This window comes from Neovison vison, chromosome 7 (assembly GCF_020171115.1).
Source record: "Neovison vison isolate M4711 chromosome 7, ASM_NN_V1, whole genome shotgun sequence".
Taxonomy (NCBI): Eukaryota; Metazoa; Chordata; class Mammalia; order Carnivora; family Mustelidae; genus Neogale; species Neogale vison.
This window is the reverse complement of record NC_058097.1, coordinates 193,062,469-193,082,338: the sequence shown is the minus strand read 5'-3', so window position 1 is coordinate 193,082,338 and position 19,870 is coordinate 193,062,469. Positions and strand designations below refer to the sequence as shown.

At 35.4% G+C, this 19,870-nt stretch overlaps 3 protein-coding genes across 3 annotated transcripts; 1 reads left to right on the top strand and 2 right to left on the bottom strand.

The window, feature by feature from the left end:
- Positions 1 to 356: 356 nt before the first annotated feature.
- LOC122913651 (olfactory receptor 5T3-like) lies at positions 357 to 1,331 on the bottom strand. Its single transcript, XM_044260303.1, has one exon. The coding sequence runs from the start codon at positions 1,329 to 1,331 to the stop codon at positions 357 to 359; it is 975 nt and encodes a 324-aa protein (XP_044116238.1).
- A 5,695-nt stretch (positions 1,332 to 7,026) lies between these two features.
- Positions 7,027 to 7,995, top strand: LOC122914424 (olfactory receptor 5T2-like). Its single transcript, XM_044261039.1, has one exon. The coding sequence runs from the start codon at positions 7,063 to 7,065 to the stop codon at positions 7,993 to 7,995; it is 933 nt and encodes a 310-aa protein (XP_044116974.1). The 5' UTR covers positions 7,027 to 7,062.
- Positions 7,996 to 17,001: 9,006 nt separating this feature from the next.
- On the bottom strand, positions 17,002 to 17,949 carry LOC122913650 (olfactory receptor 8H1-like). Its single transcript, XM_044260302.1, has one exon. It carries the CDS (start codon positions 17,947 to 17,949, stop codon positions 17,002 to 17,004), a length of 948 nt encoding a protein of 315 aa, XP_044116237.1.
- Positions 17,950 to 19,870: the final 1,921 nt, after the last annotated feature.

The following is a 19,870-nucleotide window of genomic DNA, read 5'->3' as shown; positions in this document are numbered from 1 at the left end:
ACCTATCTATCTATGTACAAGAGTCCACATTATACTTTCAGAACACAGAGGCACAGAGAGGAATGGCCACATGGATACAGAAAGAAAAGACTGCAATTGAAAAAAAAAAAAAAAAAAAAAGACTTCCCCTTGCAAGTGAAGGGGAGAGTCCTCAAAAGAAATTCACCCTGCCTTCACCTTCAGAATTATAGATTTTATAACAATGAGAAATAAATTTCTTTTTTTAAGCCAGCACTCTGTGGCAATTCGTTAGGACAATTTGAGAAAAATAATACAATCACTATCATTTTAATATGATGACAATAAATATTATTCTTAACTTTTCTTAATTTTGTAGTCAGTGTGAACAATATACTTTATTTAGATAACCAAATTTTACCAAACATCTTTTTCATTGCCTCTTTTACATCTTTGTTCCTTAAACTGTAGATGATGGGATTCAGCATGGGAATCACAATTGTGTAAAAGATCGACACGATCATGTCATGGTCCAAAGCATAGCTGGAACTCGGTCTCACATACATGAAGAGGATGGTTCCATGATACACTGACACTCCGGTTAAGTGAGAACCACACGTAGAAAAGACTTTCCTCCTCCCCTCAGCAGAATGCATCCTCAGAATGGCCAACAGAATGAAACCATAGGAGATCAGAACAATCATGATAGTGACTAGCTCAATAGCACCAACGAAGTAGAAGAGCAGCAGCTGGTTGGTGTGGGTGTCAGAACAAGAAATGGCAAGTAGTGGAGGGATGTCACAAAAGACGTGTCTAATTTCATTGGATGCACAGAAGGAGAGGCTGAATGTGGCCACCGTGTGTATAGAAGCATGCAAAATGCCACCAACATAGGAAGCAACGATGAGGGGCACGTAGACTCTGGGTGACATGCTCACGGAATAGAGGAGAGGGTTGTAGATTGCCACGTAGCGGTCATAAGCCATGGCAGCCAAGAGGAAGCATTCTGTGGTCCCAAAAGTAACAAAGAGAAGCATCTGGGCTGCACATCCAAGGTAGGAAATGGCTTTATTCTCTGCTAGGAAATTGACCAGCATTTTGGGGGTGACAACTGAGGAATAGCAGGCATCCAGGAATGATAACACACTCAGAAAATAGTACATGGGATTGTGGAGCTGAGAATCCCCAATGACCAATATAACCAGTCCCAAATTTCCAATCAGGGTGAAAAGATAGATTGCTAGAAATAGAAAAAACAGGAAGATCTGCATCTCAAAATCATCTGTGAAGCCCATCAATATAAACATGGTGACCTCGGTCACGTTTTTCATCTGACTCCTGTGTAAATCTAAATCTGATGGAAATTCTGGCATTTTAATGTTTATAGGTTTTAAAGGTAGTTTTTTTTTTTAATTTAGTAGAACACACCCTATGTATCCTTTTATTTGTTTCTTATAAAAGTATGTTGAAATCCTTGGCAGTGATGGAGTATGAAGTGATGGGCTTGGAAGTTGGGTTCAAGTGAATGCATTACCCTGTATAAATAAATTAAAGAAATTATGTTATTAAGTTGTTGGTTAAATTTGTCATGTTAAAAGTTATGCCAATAAATGATTTGATTTCCAGTTAGTTTCTGTCAAAATTCTCCCACTTGGTTTCACATTCCATCACCTCAAAATCCTCAAAGATGAATGACTATAGGAATGAAAAAAACCTGAAAGTAGTATAATAAAAATTACATACCTGAGTACTAGCCCTAGATTTTGTACAATGCATGTGAGATTCCTTTTGTGTGTGTGTGCACAATTGTTAAAATGGGAGCAACCATATCTATGTCACAAAATTGGGATGCATTTAAATCAGAAAAATAATGTGAAACTATTTAATTTTGAAATATTCCCAAATGAGTACAATATGGGATGTTAGACTTAATTTCAGCTTGTCATATGGGGTGGCCCTTTCTGACCATCCTAATACACTTTGGTATCAGGCACCTTAAATATACATCCATGTCATTGCATTGTAGTTCGGGCATTATCAGTAAAGTGACACTATGTTTATTTACATCACCCCTGAAGTTTTTGTCCATAATAATTTTCTTATAATTTTTAATTTCTCTGATTTTATCTGTAGTGCAAGAAGGTAGCTTGTAGATGAAGGCATTAAAGGTAATCAAAATCATGTCCCAACAGAGCAATTATCTACTTCACTCTAGGGAACTAGAGGGATGAAAGACAAAAAACATGGAGTTTACTTCTTCCAAAATGCACTTCAAAAAGGCTTTTGCCAACTAATATTTAAGGAAATTAAACTTGATTGTGTTTTTTTTTCCAGCTAATTTCAGTTTAAGAAATAGGGCCTAGATAGAAAAAAATGTGGACCATCAATGTTAACAAAATAGACCGATCTGGAAGATTAAAATTGTCCATTTTTCATCTGTAATGCAGTTAGAAAACATAAAGTAAGGTACGTGCATGAGAACAATGTTATAAATGCTAAACTTGAGAAGGGAAGCTATGATAGCAGCAAAAACACAAGATATTCACCACATAATACTAAAGGTTAGAAATTTTGTGTACATTATCTTAGATAAGCTGCATAGCTACCTGCACAGTAAATAATTCAGCATCCTTTTATAGATGAGAAAACTGAGAAACATCCCAGCCTGTAACCTGCCCAAGGTCATATAGTCAGGAGCAAAGCGAGATGCAAGACCAGGTTTGTCTGTCCCATATGTTAAACTACTTTCTCTTGACCATGTTGCAAATTCATTGTGATAGGCCATAATTCTGGAAGTGTTATCTCCTAGAAACGATACAAAATAACATCTTCATGTCTTTGAAGTATTTTATAAAACTATAAAATTAAGCAGACCATGTTTAAAAAAAATTACCATGATTAAAAAAAAAAAAGAAAACAAAACTGAAGTGGCTTCTTGTTCAAGCAGCTGACCAGCAAAACAAATTTAAAATCAATGAATATCCTTCTATTTGAAAACAAAAACAAAAAATTATGATCCCCAAATGGTATATATCCATTGGTTTGTTGATAGTTGATTTTCTCCATATTTAACAATTCTCCTAAATTTGTAATATAATCCCTTATTTCTACTACCTTATTCCAACTATTATCTTTCATCAAGAAAATGACATGACATGTCTAAATTATAACCTATTGACCTAAATATGTAGGTAGCCTTTCTTATTATCTAGGCTATGTTATCTGGACTTCCTTTATGCAATTTTAATTCAACTCTAAATTAACTAGAAATTTCTGCCTCAGATTTAAATATTAAAATATAAAAACTAGCCAGAGATTCAAGGTTATGACTTCTGAAATATTTTGTAAGTCATAAGAAACTCTTTCCTCTTACCTGTGGAAATGAACTGCTTACTCAGTTAAATTGCCTGTGAACACTAAGTATTTGGACTTTTATACCAAGTTCTCAAGCCCCTTTTGAAGTCCATAGGGATGCTTCAAGGAGAAAATACACTAATTATCTTCTGGAACAGAAAAGTCATATAATTTCATGTTTTTTTTTTAAATAGTAAATTAATGGTTCTAGAACAATTAACTACAAGGTAAAATGATTACATGAATACCCTTTGGCCTCTGCTATAAAATAATCCTTAATGCAGAAAGAATGGCATGGAGATGGAAAATAAATCTAATACTACAGGACATAATCTTGACTGAGACACTAAATAGCTTTGTGCCATGGGGTTTATGACTTAAATTCTCTAAAATTCACTTCTTTCTTCCTGAGAGTATAACCCATTTACTTGTCTCAAAATTATCATTTAATAATTATTTATTTATTTAACTTGTTTTAACTTATTTTTCATTAAAGTGCTGTACTTCTTAGTGGCATGAGAGATATATTTAAGCTCACTGAGAGTTTACCAGGGAGAAAGGATATGCATACATAACAGGAAGTAGAAAGTTTACTGATGGGACAGTAGACAGATAACTTTAATATTCTGTGTAATAAAACAGAATATTAGAGATCTGGCAGAGATAAAGGTCAAACTTTCTGTGCTGATCAGGGTCTTGGGAACCTTATATACTCATCTATAAACTAGTTCCTGGTTATGTATTTAAATAAATTATTCAAAAACTTGTTGAAAAAACTTGAATGCCTAAGCTCAACACCTAGGGAGTCTAAGTTAATACATAGGGAATGTTGGTCATAGAATTTGAATTTATGAAAGAAGAAAGGAAAGAAAGAAAGAAAGAAGAAAGCTAGTTGACACGGATAGAGCTGAATTGTAAATAAAGGATCTATTAATTAAATGTAATCCTAAGTGATCTATGTATGCAATGCAGTCCTAGTTAAAACTAAAAAAAAAAAAAAAAAAAAAAAAATGCAGAAATTCACAAGGGAATTCTAGAATTCTACAAAAGAGAATATTTTATCACCCATAACATGGTTGTTGTTACACAGATGTATATGTTTATTGACATCCATGTAACTGGCACATATAAATGGTATATATTCTATATTTATATAAAAAAAAGCAATAACCCCAACTTAAAAAAAAATGAACTATTACCACAGGTTAGCCTTTGTTTCATCCTATGGTTATCCTTGCTGGGAAAATAGTGACTGAAAAATATGAGAGGCTCCTTGGGTTCTGGCCATGTTCTATTTCCTGGGCTTGTTTACAGGGGTATGTTTAATTAAAAAATTCATCAAGCTGGGATGCCTGGGTGGTTCAGTAAGTTGGGTGTCTGATTCTTGATTTTTGGCTCAGATCATGATCACATGATTCCTCTCTTGTTGAAACTTTCCTTCCTAGTGTATTTTACCTATCCAGTTGACAAGCTTCTCAGTATTTTCTTTTTCTAGGTGAAGGGCTATCCTTTTCAAAGGGAGAATATGCTGCATGTTTCTGAGATCTTTTTCAGTCTCTGACAGTGATGAAGCTTGGGTAAAAGCAAGAACTATCAAAAAAATTTAAAGAAAAATAAAAATTCTACCTGGCATCTCAATAGACATAGGTCTACAAATGTTAAATATTTCTATTTTGGTCCTAGTTCTGTGTGTGTGTGTGTGTGTGTGTGTGTGTGTGTGTGTGTGTGAATTGCATCTGTATAAATTTGTTTTTCAACCAATCAATAGATATTTTTATTTAATCTGAATAAATGCCAGAGTAGTATCTAGGATTCACAAAGCTACATGATTTACCAAGTCCCATAGAGCTTTAAACTTTTAATGTCTCCTCCACATTTCTATGGGATTTTTGGACTTTTCCTTTTACCTTGAAGCATAATATTCCAATAAGCTCAAAATGTATACCTTTAGATGGATATATTAAAACCACATACATTATGGGACGCCTGGGTGGCTCAGTTGGTTGGACGACTGCCTTCGGCTCAGGGCGTGATCCTGGAGTCCCGGGATCGAGTCCCACATCAGGCTCCCAGTACCATGGGGAGTCTGCTTCGCTCTCTGACCTTCTCCTCGCTCATGCTCTCTCTCACTGTCTCTCTCTCTCAAGTAAATAAATAAAATCTTTAAAAAAAAAAAAAAAAAAAAAACCACATACTTTATAATTTGAACGGAGTAAAGGTGTAATACATTTGGGTGACTCTAATAAAATGGCTCCTATTGCCAAAAGGAGGAAATCAGTTCTCAGAGAAGTTAGTTCTAACCAAGTATCAGAGCTATTATATAAAAGTATGTCTCCGAGCTAAAGATTTCTTATCTAGTGTCAACGTATACATATTTAAATCATTATTTTAAACCAGGAATAGAATAACTATTTATTTTATAAAACATTAATGTGGTACATTATTCCAGACCTCTTACTTTTTCATTACTGAGTAAATTCTTGTGTTGTTATTTTGCACCAAAGATAATTGGGGCATATTCCTGTATGGGCATCTCCTGTGGGGTTTATAAACAGCCAAGTAAGTGGATATAAGCGATCTAAATGAACCCTATCCATAATGTACCTAAACCTGCCTTTGCTATTCTGTGGGTAAGAGAAATTTTCAGATAATTTGCTGCATATTTAAGATATGAAACCTAAGACAACAAAGTTAAATATACTATGAAATCCCCCATACTAAAGCCTCATTGCCTATTCTATAGGTGAATAGAATGCATTCATTACAGACTAGATTTATGAAGAGTCTGTCTAAGAAATGGAAAACAACACTTCCTGGAATAAAACAAAGGTAATGGAAAATAATGAATTTCTGTTTGTAAAAGTAATAAAAGGCTCCAAGCGGATGTGTGGGTTCATTTTCCTCATATCAGAAGACAGACCAGCTCAAAGTGAAAATAAGATAAAATTTATCGCTAAAGAGCCAAAGAACATTTGACTTATTCACCGCTCAGGGGGCTTATATGTTGATATAATAAGGAAAATAGTAATTTTTTAAAGATTATTTTGCTAGCCATGTATTGTAGAAGCCACTTCTGATTACTCCTTATGTTCATGTTTCTCTAGTCTTAATGACTTAAATATATTCAAATACATAAAAAATCGTGTTTTTTGTTTTTTTTTTTAATTTTAGGGGAGGTGCTGTGGAGGGAAGTAAATTGCAGAATGAAGCTATGGTATAGTAAGAATCAATGAAGAAAAGTGAAAAGTGCATGCTCTCTGAGGGAGACCTGGGATTGAATTTTGCCATAATTCTGCAGATGAGTAGCTTGTAGCAATTTTACAGAATTTCTGACAGGTTTAGAATTCTGGTGTGAATTGCAATGTTGTGTTCACTGATATACTATCTTGTGTTTGTATGTTATAAGAAAAATTATACTTACCTGTTCATTTTGTGTTTTAATGTGATTTAAAAGGAAAATAGCTAATAGAATTCATTGGTAAATTAAACATTTGATCTCATAGTGTTAAAAATGACATAAGTTGAGCCACTGAGTAAAAATTCAAATCTTCCATTTAATTCTGCAGTGAGTGGCATCAACCTTTGACCCACCATCTTGTCACTGTCTTCTGATCAGCTGCTGGGAAATTATGCATGGCCATAAAATAAATATGAGATGGAGTTCACTTTCCTTGACTTGTACAGCTGCTCACTTTTGTCATATTAATATGAATTATGAATATCTTCAAGTTTGTTCCATGAGGTACCAACATGAAGAATGTCACTGAAGTCACCATATTTATACTGAAGGGCTTCACAGAGAAGCCTGAGCTACAGATAATCTTGTTCTTCTTGTTTCTAGCAATCTATCTCTTTACTATGATGGGGAACTTACTTTTAGTTTTATTGGTCATTGGGGATTCCCGGCTCCACAACCCCATGTACTATTTTCTGAGTGTGTTATCATCTGTGGATGCCTGTTTTTCCTCAGTAATTACCCCAAATATGTTAGTAGATTTTATGTCAAAGAATAAAGTCATTTCAGTCCCTGGATGTGCAGCCCAGATGCTTCTTGCTGTTACTTTTGGGACCACAGAATGCTTCCTCTTGGCTGCCATGGCTTATGACCGCTACGTGGCAATCTACAACCCTCTCCTCTATTCCGTGAGCATGTCACCCAGAGTCTATGTGTCCCTCATCGTTGCTTCCTACGTTGGTGGCATTTTGAATGCTTCTGTACACACAGTGGCCACATTTAACCTCTCCTTCTGTGCATCCAATGAAATTAGACACGTCTTTTGTGACATCCCTCCACTACTTGCCATTCCTTGTTCTGACACCCACACCAACCAGCTGCTGCTCTTCTACTTTGTGGGCACTATTGAGCTAGTCACTATCATGATTGTTCTGATCTCCTATGGTTTCATTCTGTTGGCCATTCTGAGGATGCATTCTGCTGAGGGGAGGCAGAAAGTCTTTTCTACATGTGGTTCTCACCTAACTGGAGTGACAATTTATTATGGAACCATCCTTTTCATGTATATGAGACCAAGTTCCAGCTATGCTTTGGACCATGACATGATCGTGTCGATCTTTTACACAATTGTGATTCCCATGCTGAATCCCATCATCTACAGTTTAAGGAACAAAGATGTAAAAGAGGCAATGAAAAGAGTGTTTCAAAAAAATTGGTTTATTAATTAATGATATTTTTCACACTAAACCATTAAATTGAATCAATGAAGGATGAAATACATTGTGTCCAGTTGAAGAAGTTATGATAAAAATATTTTGTTTCTGCTTATTAGTGTCTTAAGTCTTCTTATTTGAAAAATAAAGATCATAAATAAAGGTTATTTATGTTCTATATGTTCTATATATGTAATAGCTCCATGCCTCTAGTACATGGTGCTATCTCTTCTATATATAGACAACATTCATAGGTCCAGGATTCAAAAGGTTCCAATGGAAGTGGCACCACTCACTGTATCACCCAGTGACCCGCACACATAATTTTGCTTCCTGTTCCTATAATCTTGCAGCTTCAGGAACGAAGATTAAAAGAGGTAATGAAAAACAATTTCAGGAGAAATTATTTCATAAATAAAGGACATTTTTAGCATTAAGTAAAACCAAAAAGTTTGTCCCTACTTTTAAGAGCCTTGGTACATGAAATGAAAGAATACACTGATTTTTTTTTTTTTTTTCACTTTGCCAACTGCATCATTTGGCTTTCAGAGTATAATTTATGGAGTACTGAAAATCTTCTTTAAGTCATTAGCAGAAACAAGAGAGAGAGGAATACATTTAAAGTGGTTTCCACCAGATTTGGTAATTTATTCCTTTTACTGAAACACATAGACTTGTCAGGTTTTGAGCATGGATGATAAATAAGATGAAGACAAAATAAAAAGCAAAAAAAGAGAGGGGTAGAGAGAGAGGAAGGAAGGAAGGCAGGAAGGAAAAGGAAGGAAGGAAGGAAGGAGATCAGTTTTACCAGTTATAGCTATGCTGATTCTGAGATTCCATTACATTTTCAAGATGCAGAACTAGAATCCCAATAAATATTGTACTGATACATGTGTTGTTATCTAGAAAGGAGATATTTGAAATTCCAGCACTGGATGGGACTTAAAACAGTGTATAAGTAGGTGAAGGGTTTAAGAGTACACTTATCTTTGGGTGCCTGGGTGGCTCAGTGGGTTAAGCCTCTGCCTTCAGCTCAGGTCATGATCTCAGGGTCCTGGGATCAAGCCCCACATTGGGCTATCTAATCAGCAGGGAACCTACTACCTGTCCCTCACCCCCGCCTGCTTCTCTGCCTACTTGTGATCTCTCTCTGCCAAATAAATATAAACTCTTAAAAAAAAATTCACATTAAGACAAAAAAGAGTACAGTTATCTTGACAAGCACTGAGTAATATATGTAACTGCTGAATCACTGTATGGTATACCTAAAGTTAAAACAACACTATGTTAAAGGCACTGTAATTACAATTTTAAATAAAAAATACATGTATAAAATTTCCACTTTCATTTAAGATGTAGAGAGCTGCAATAATGTTTTTTAAAAATCCAGATAATCTACAAATTTTAACTTTTCATGACTTTGTCAAAGAGCAGAGTTTGAAAACACCAAAGTAATCTGAATTACTTGGGGAGACAAGCTCCTCCAGGGAGAGAGGAGATAAATGAAGTGTTTTCACCTTCAGCAAAAGGTGGGAGAAAGATGTGGCCACCGTGCAAGAAGGTAGAAAGAAATTAGCTAAATTAAGCATACATTCATATATATATATATATATATATATATATATGTGTATACATATATACGTGTGTGTGTGTATACACACACATTTAACATATACATACATATATTTTACATATATACACACATAACATATGTTAAATCCAGTAATTTGGGCTGTTGGGAAGAGCAGAGAAGCCTAGAAAGTGGATTTACCTTCACTCTAAGTGTTCTCTACTGTTCCCAGCCAAGAATAGTAAGAATAGCTCATAAGAATAGTAATAAAAGCAGCTTTTCAAAAACAAGATATTCCCAGAGATTTAAATTACTAGGTTAAAAGGTCTAGTCATCAGGGCACCTGAGTGGCTCAATTGGTTAATGATCTGACTCTCGATTTTGGCTCAGGTCACAATCTCAGGGTTGTGAGAATCAGCCCACATCCAGCTCCACACTCAGCACCAAGCTGCCTGAGATCCTCTCCCTATCCTTCTGCTTCTCCCCATGTCCATCTCTCTTCTTTGTAAAATAAATAATCTTAAAAAAATAAGATCTCTGGAGACAGTAAACAATATATACGTGAGTCTATATTTCGTCAACAGACAGAAACCACAAAGAAGTGTCCAATGATGGACATTCAACACACACCCAGACTCTCTCAGTATTAGAGACAAACAATTCCTTCAACAGGTCATCAGTAGATCAAAAAAATGAGGAAAAAAATCAGAAAACTTGATGATAAACAATAGGAATTAAGCAAACAATGGGAAAAAATGAGAAAAATGTATCTAACAATTGTGACATAATATCAAACAGTCTAATATACAGAACAAAAAATAGAGAAGGAATTAATCAGAAGAAATGTTTGAAAATATAATGGCCAAGACTTCTAAAATTAAGGAAAGGAAATATCAAACCATGAATCAAAAAAGTAGACCCTAGAAAGGAAAAGTACAAAAAGCAAACAAATCAACCAATGAAACACACCTAGACTCATTAGTATCACTGATTAATAATAAAGATAAATAGAAAATTATGAAAGCACTCAGAGGAACATGCATGTCACATACAGAAGAGAAAATATAAGGATATAGCAGATGCCATAAGAAATGACTCACACCAGATATAATGAAATACTTAAAGGAGTGAAATATCGTCACTATTAATCCCAAATTTAATATCCATAGAAATGTTTGGAATATCTTAAAAAAAAATAAAAACAAGGGGCACTTGGCTGGCTCAGCTGGTTAAGTGTCTGCCTTCTTTGGCTCAGGTCATGATCCAAAGGTCTTGGGATGGAGCCCGGCCTTGGCCTCCCTGCTCAGCAAGGAGGCTGCTTCTCCCTCTCCCTACTTGTGCTCTCTTTCTATCACTCTGTCAACTAAATAAATAAAATCTTTTAAAAGATGTATAAACAAAATAGATTTTTTCAGGAAATAAATATACACACACTGAAATAATTTATATCAAGCAAACTTGTGCTTCAACAATTATCTAGCCAAAAGAAGTATAACAGAAGAAAACATGTGTCTACACAAAGAAATGAATAAAACTAAAAATATCTAAAATGAAGATAAACATAACATATATTGGATATTTAATTATAATTTCTTTAAAGAGTAAATGAAGTAAAACTATGTTGATGCATTAATTATTGGATATATGACAAAAATAGAATAAAAAATAGAGAAAAATTGGCTCTAAGCTTCTGACATTAAAAGTTATGTTGTATGTTATTCTAGGTTAACTGTATTATATTAAATATACATATTAAAATTCCCATGGCCACCACTGAAAAGAGAGAAGATACTCATTACCAATATCAGGAATGAAAAAAGGGCTGTCACTTGGTCCCCAGAAATATTAAAAGGGTAGTAATAGAATATTACAAAGAACTCTTTATTAATAATTTTGAAAATTAGATGAAATGTACAATTGCTTAAAGGTGATCTTATCAGAGGAAATGGGTGACCTGAATGGTCCTATATCTATTAAGTAAATTGAATTACTCCTTAGAAGTCTGTATGAAAAAAAAAAAATCAGGGAATTGTTTCCCCGATGTGAAAACCTCCCCTTTCTCTCAGACTGCAATGGGCAGAGTATTAGGTGACCCCTCTTTAATGATGCTGAAGAGGACCAGATCTGGGGGACACCAATGCAACAATATAGAAGAAACCTTGGAGGCATCCAGAGACCCTAGCCCCCTAAACTCTGCAACATTGTTACAACAGAGGGTACTTGTTTCTTCTTTGTTGAGACACTGTTTCTGAATCCCTTTGTTAGACCAGCATACTCTGTTCTTTCTTCTTTCAGAATCACTCTTTCTGTAAGTAGGACTGTGCCTGCATGTTTGAGAAAATTTAGCTAGTCAAAATCACGCTGTCTTCCATCAGCAATTTTAGCGTATCAGAAACATGCACGTCTTAACAGCCCTGGTGTTTTATTTAAAGCTCTTTTACAATGATGATGAATTCTCTGTTTTCACCTCTGATAATAGTGGTATTCTTAGCCAGAGTGATGAAGAATGTTGAGTTCCTGCGTGAAATTTTTCTTTAACATGGAGTGGCCATGAACCAGTTATGTAATCTCTTTGTGCTCCAGATTTACTGTCTGCAAAATTCTTCCTTCAGAAACATTTATTAAGGCAGTATTGTGGGTGATGGGATACAACACTATACACAGTAAGTAAAAATCCTGGCTTATGATATAGGGGTAGGGGAGGAATACAAGTAATAAAGGATACAAGCTACATATATAAAATGGTGGTTGGGGTGCCTGAGTGGCTCAGTTGGTTAAGAGTCTGACTCTTGAACTCAGCTCAGGTCTTGATCTCAGGGTCGTGAGTTCAAGTCCCACATTGGGCTCCACGCTAGGCATGGTGCATACATATATATATATATATGTGTGTGTGTGTGTGTGTGTGTGTGTGTACACACACACATATATAATGTCAAATATATATATTTATTAGCTGGAGAGAAACCGTTATTGGAAATAAATGAAGCACAGAAAAGGGCAAGAAGAAGGTACAATTTTAAATCAGGTGGTAAGGGATATTCTTATTAAGAAAAGAATAAGAAAGAAATATTGCATTTGCATTTGAAAAAGAAGTTTTAATACACATTTGCTTATGAAAAGGAAGTTTCAGGATGAAGAGATGAAAAGGATCATTCTAGGCACTGTTGAGACTAATGTGCACAGGGAGAGCTAGGAGTGCATACATTTTTTTTTTAAGATTTAAAAAATTTATTTATTTTAGAGAGAGAGCAAGCACAAGCAGGGGGAGGAGCAGAGGGAAAGGGGTACAGAGATAGAGATGAAGTAGACACTTTGTTGAGCACAGAGCCTGATGTGGGGCTCCATCCCACAACCCTGAGATCATGATCTGAGCTGAAATTAAGAGTTGGATGCTTAAAGGTGTCCCAGGAGGACATGTTATTGAAACAAAGTAAATATGATGAACAATATGATGTTCAACAATACGATGACCAGGAATGAGTTATTAGATGTAAGGAGTGGAGACAACATCATTTTGGATCAGTGGGTTCCTGTAAAAGTTTTGCTTTTCATTCTTAGTAAAGTCTGGTTGGATTTGTAGAAGTGATATGATCCAATTTACTGTTTTACCACTCTAGCTTTTATACTGAGATTAGATTCAAGAGAGCTAAGGTCAAGGGGCTGCAGCAGTGCTTCTGAGACTGGGGTCCTTTGGGCCAGTGTGGTGAAAGAGAATGTGCTGAGAGATAGACTCTGGGTATATTTTGTTTTTAGGGTCCACATAGGATGCCATTGGAGTGGATGTCAGGAATGTGACATAACAAGGCAATTATGGATTATTCTTACATCTTTGCCTGAAGGAATAGAAAGATTGCTTTCCACTATATGAGATTAACATTTGGATATTGCTAGTACCTATCTTGTGAAGATAAACTATGTTAATGTATACATATATGCCTCTGAGTATTGTCTAGCATACAGTAAATCCTGAAAAATACATTATTGAAATCATATAGATACTATATTTGTCAATTATTTGGAAGCAGACACAGCTTTTCCTATTTTTTTCATGCTCTAGTCTACTCTTATATTCTTTATCATATTTGTAATAAATTACATTTTTTTTTAAGATTTTATTTATTTATTTGACAGAGAGATCACAAGTAGACAGAGAGGCAGACAGAGAGAGAGGGAAGCAGGCTCCCTGCTGAGCAGAGAGCTCCATGCGGGACTCGATCCCAAGACCCTGAGATCATGTCCCGAGCCGAAGGCAGTGGCTTAACCCACTGAGCCACCCAGGTGCCCTAAATTACATTTTTGTATGGCAAGAAGAATATATCTTAAATTATGTCTGGCCACATCCTATGTACAATATGGTATGCACTAATATAACAATTTCATAGGGTGAACACAAATAGTCTAAATCTTCTATATCATGCATAGATTATATTACATATTTGTAATAACATACACACTTCTTTTTTTTTTTTAAAAGATTTTATTTATTTATTTGACAGAGAGAGATCACAAGCAGGCAGAGAGGCAGGCAGAGAGAGAGGAGGAAGCAGGCTCCCTGCTGAGCAGAGAGCCCGATGCGGGCCTCGATCCCAGGACCCTGAGATCATGACCTGAGCCGAAGGCAGCAGCTCAACCCACTGAGCCACCCAGGCGCCTGTAAAGAAGATGTGGTAACCCTACTTTAATTACAATTTATTTTAATTTAATTAGCATCTGTTCAACTTAAGTGCTGTCTACAAAATCACAGAATCTCTTAGCCATTTTTGCCAACTCAAACCAACAGGATACATTTCCTAATCATAAAAGTATATATCAACAGAAACAACAGGTGAAAACATAGTTTATAGAAAAGAAAAATGAAAAGGCCTGTAAATACATTAAATGACATAGTGAAGATGCAAAATGAATGGCCAACTATAAAAGCATATTATTAAGCAATAAATATTTATCATATACTTATTACTAATTACAAACAAAAACAAGTAACAATAACAATAAAGAGTCTAGACCACATGTATACCAAAGCAAAAATGAGTCATGATAATTTTAAGTGGAATGATATATGAGAATGGAAATTTTAAAATAAACTAAATGGAGGAAAATAATGCATATTTAAAAATATGAATAGTTTTGTTGACATTTTCAGTTAGTGAAAAACTTTTAAACTTGTAACTTATAAAAGAGAAATTGTACTTTTGCATTTTATTTTAAAACTTTAGAAAGTATTTAGGAAAAATAGTAAACTATAGTTACATTTCAGAAATAAAAATTCTGTATTACTGGTTGAAATGAAAACAAATTACAAGAGTTTAAGCAAAAAAATCAAATTCTTGGAAAATGGAAGAATACACTCTTAACATCTACACAGCAGAGAAAAATGAAAACTAGCTCAGATTATGTAGAGGGAAAAAGGAAAAATAAAGGAAATTTCAGCAGTATGACTACAGTTACGGGTTGCTACAAATTCTGAATTCACTATCATTTCCTGGTTTTACAACTCGTCTCTGTTAAAAAGATTAGAACAAATGAGTCAAACATTTAATTCAAAATTTATTTTTAGTGACCATAGCAAACTTATAAAACTTAGGAGATACCTGTAATGTAAACACACACACACACACACACACACACACACACGGAAAAGCAGCAGTTGCCTGAAGTTTATTGACAAGTTACAGAAAGGTAAGTTTTAAAAAAAATATTTAGCAGGTAGCCACCAAAGAGATAGCACTGCATACAGATTTTTAAATTTCAAGCATTTACATTTCAGATTCAAAGCCTTGCAAGAGGAGAGTTTTTCATTCTTTTTCCCAAATATTCATACACATTCATCTCATATTTCAGTGACAAAGGCATTATCAAAGGTTAAGCTTGTAAGTGTATAAAGAAAGCTGCTGAAAAGCACATAGAAAATGACAGAAATTTTACTTATGTAAGTAATATATGCACATGTGTTCATGACTGTAGATCCAGAGGAACACACACCAAGCTGTAATGACTGCTACGGCGTTTCTATCCCCTTCTTCTTGTTCGTGGTGTCCATGGTTAGCATGTTGCCCAATGTTAACAGACACCATTTTAAATTCAAAATTGTGAAGAGTTGAGTTTTTCCTTAGTTGTTTGTCAAATAAATTCGCCAAAAGTAATTTATAAAACACAAGGGAATATTCTCTTTTTTAAAGATTACTTATTTATGTATTTATTTATTTTGCCAGGGGGGAGAGCTGAAGGAGAGGGAGAGGGAAAATTTAAAGCAGACTCTGCAGTGAATGTGGAACCCAATGCAGGGCTCCATCCCAAGACCCTGAGATTATGATCTGAGCTGAAATCAAGACTGTGCACTTAACCAAATAAGCCACCCAGGTGCCCCACAAGTGAATTTTTTTTTTTTTTAAGAAAAAGCCATTGTGCATTAAAAATAGTACAGGAAGGGCAATGGGTGGCTCAATTGGGTAAGCATCTGCCTTCAGCTCAGGTCAGGATCTCAGGGTCTTGGGATAGAACCCTGCACTGGGCTTCCTACTCAGCTGGGAGTTTGCTTCTTCCTCTCCCTCTGCCTGCTTATGTGCTCTCTCTCTCTCTTTTTCAGTCTGTCAAAAAATAAATAAAATCTTTAAAAAATTATTGCAGGAAAGTAAGCCTTCTAATGATACTGACCAGCATCTATTAGAACTCCCTTGAATGCTTTACATCCATTATCTGATTTAATCTTTATAGTTAAGTCATTGGCCCTAGTCTTATTATTTATCTTGTGCAGTTGAGGAAACTGAGGCTGATCCATTAAGGGTTATACAGCTGAAGGTTAGTAGATTTAAAATCCAAATCCTTGATTCCATAACAATTTCTGGTAATTGCTGTATTTTTTTTCTCCATATTAGTAAATGAAATAGCTGAAACAGCTATCATTGTACCCCAAATGGAGCTCTTTTCCATAATAAAATTCCCTGAAGTTAGACTGTTAATTGTTTAAAAGAAGACAACTATATTGTCTCATTTTGCATATCAGTTGCTCTTAAAAACACATATATTATTTTTTAAAGATTTATTTATTTACTTATTATTATTTATTTATTGGGAGGGGCAGAGGAAAGGGAGAGAGAGAATTTCAAGCATACTCCACACTGAGCATGGAGCCCAATGAGGGGCTGGATCCCATGACCTTGAGATCATGACCTGAGCCAAAACTAAGAGACTGAGGCTTAGCCCACTGAGCTAGCCAGGTGCCCCCAAACACACATATTTAGATCATAGATTTAAAACATACCCACTGGCTTTCTATTATAACTTGGAATTTCTAAAGACATCTTCCTGGAAATATCCAAGATCATATTTGGTGAAGTAAAGAATGGTTCGATGGAAATACAAACAAATTAAAGGATTCAGTTGGTTTTGGAGATAAAGGAAATACACTGTAGAGAGGATGATTCAGGATGAGCTTAAAAGTTTAGCATTGCTTATTTCAAGTGCCCAGAGCCCTCTCCCTTTTGCATGACTCGAATGAAAGCATTTTTCACTTCTTTGTTCCTAAGGCTATAAATGAGTGGATTCAGCATGGGGATCACAATAGTGTAAAAAACAGAAGCCACTTGATCCTTTCCCAAGGAGTAAGAACTACTTGGCTTTAAATAAGTAAAAATCATAGTGCCGTAAAAGATAGTGACTCCTAGGAGATGAGAGGCACACGTAGAGAAGGTTTTTCGCTTTCCTGAAGTGGAAGTAATTTTCAGGATAGTCGACAGAATGGACGCATAGGACACAGATATCGTGATAAGAGACACCATTAGGGTGGAGCCAGCGACAATAAATATCATGATTTCTATGTCATTTGTGTCTGTGCAAGACAGGGCTAAAACTGGGGATGTGTCACAGAAAAAGTGATGGATCACATTGGAGTCACAGAAATGCAATCTGCTCATGCAAAGTACATTAACAAAGGAGTCCGCAAAGCCAATCGAATAGGACGCAAAGACGAGGGAACAGCAGAATCTTGTGGACATAACCACTGGGTAGTGCAAAGGATTGCAGATAGCAACATAGCGATCAAAGGCCATGGAGGAGAGAAGGAAACATTCTGTGGCCCCCAAGAAAACGAAAAAGTACATCTGGGTGAAGCAGCTCACATAGGAAATATACTTGCTGGAGGTCAGTAGGTTCTCTAAGGTTTTCGGTAGGATGACAGTTGAGTAACTAAGGTCCAGAAATGAGAGGTGACTGAGGAAAAAGTACATGGGAGTGTGCAGCTGGAGATCCAGGCGGATTATCAGTACCATCCCTGCATTGCCCAGCATGGTAACCAGGTATATGAGCAGAAACAGCACGAAGAGGACCCGCTGGGCCTCTTCAGAATCTGTCAACCCCAGAAGGATGAAGTCAGGTACCTGTGTGTTATTCTTTCTACCCATAGTGCCAGCTGCTGTGCACTGTGAAGAAATCAAATTTGATATTTAGCAGGAATGACTTCAAAAGGGCTTGTGTTTATAGAAACCACATGCCATATTTATAACTGTGTTTCTAGAAACTCGAGTGGTTTAAAGACCATGACTGAAAAACAATCTTAATTGGATTGCCAACTATAAAAGTAGACATAAATTGACATTTAAATACAATATAATTAAAGCTACTATATCGAATAATTAAAATGAGACTGATCCAGTTCTAAATACTTCTTAATGCATTTAGTTCTTGTGAGACTCTTCTTCCATAAGTGTCATTGTTAGCCACAATTTTTAAGACAAGAAAAAGGGCACAGTTTAAGTAACTTATCCAGAGTCAGTGCTACACAGTGTTAGCACTCTGATTCTACCGAGATAGACTGTCCCCAGAGAGCATGCATATAATACCATATTCCTGCTTACAATAAATTTCAGCAAACCTGGAAAAGAAGTTGGGTATACAACAAATGGTGATATAAAAACAAGTCTTAATTATTGTGTCTTTTTTTTCAATATTATTTAATACAAATTACAGATTTCAAATTTAGGGGACTTTAGTAAGATATATTTAAATTATAGACCACATGTTAGCTTTAATTTTTAAAAGATAAGATATTTTCTTAACGTGATTATTCAAAATTAACTATGTTCTTTATTTATAGACTCTGATTCCATTAACTCTATATTTCCGATTTCACAAATCCTGGCATTATTTGGGGGAAGGTCTAAATAAGAGGTATATGCATACTATTCTGATAATGTTCCCATTAAATTCAATCCTAACTGAAGACCTCTAACTTTGAGAGAATAATACTTACTGTGAGCCAAATCTGGAGGAAAAAATCCTTTCCAATATTATCTGCTTAGAAGTTTGTCAACCTCAAGTTTTTCCCACAAATCAAATTTGATAACCATTTGAGTTGGAAATTTCTGTGATATAATACCTCTTTTTTTTGAGATAAGTTCTTTTTAAATTTTAGTGTATTCATTTTCTTTTATTATGAGACAAAAATTAATCAACCTAGAAATCTTGTTCAGGTCTTGGTCAAATGGAAAATCTGCCAGGAAATTATTTCTAAAAAGAATACCAGGAAGCTAGCGTGAACATAAGAAGAGCAGAGTAGGTCTTGCCCTGATAATTCCAGGGCACCTCATATACTGGGGACTCACGATAATCTGATGTATGGTCATCCCTGTGGACCAATTTCCAAGGAAGATTGCTTGGCATGTTTCCAAGAACAAAAGTTCAAGGACTAAATGCGGCTATGTTTGGTTTGAGAAAATAATTGCCTTTTCCCTTAGAAGCCACACAGTGAAAAGTCTGATGGTTTGATTTTCCTTCGTGATGCTCTAAATTTTTGACTGGGGTAGTGAAGAAGCTATTTCTGTTTTTCTTGCTTTCAAATTCATCAATTGTTATCTAAGTTTTATCATTTTATTCCCTCTGTTCCTTTTGTAGGGAAGGAAAAACAATCTTTACTTTTCTAGATTCTTGTTTTAGGCATACCTCTTCTCCCATAATACATGACATAGTAACAAAAGAAAAACAAAAGTTTAATAAGCTGAATGATTCTTTTTTACATGGAAGATTACAAGCAGAAAGAGTTAGTTGTCCCCCAAAAAAGAGACAAGACAAAGCTTTCTTAACATGAGAAAAATCATTTTAGGTCCTGGCCATCTTGTGATATATGCCTGACCAGCACTTCTTAACTAAAGCATATTCTTGGGTTATTTTTGCAGAATTTAAACCTCTTTGAGCACTCAAATACTGAACCAATTGGAGCCAGAGACTTGATGACACTAGCCTTTGCCTGCTCTCTCCAGACTTTGATCAGCCAGGACCTGGACTCTCTCACCTTAAGATGACTTCCCCAACCCCCTCCCATTCTAT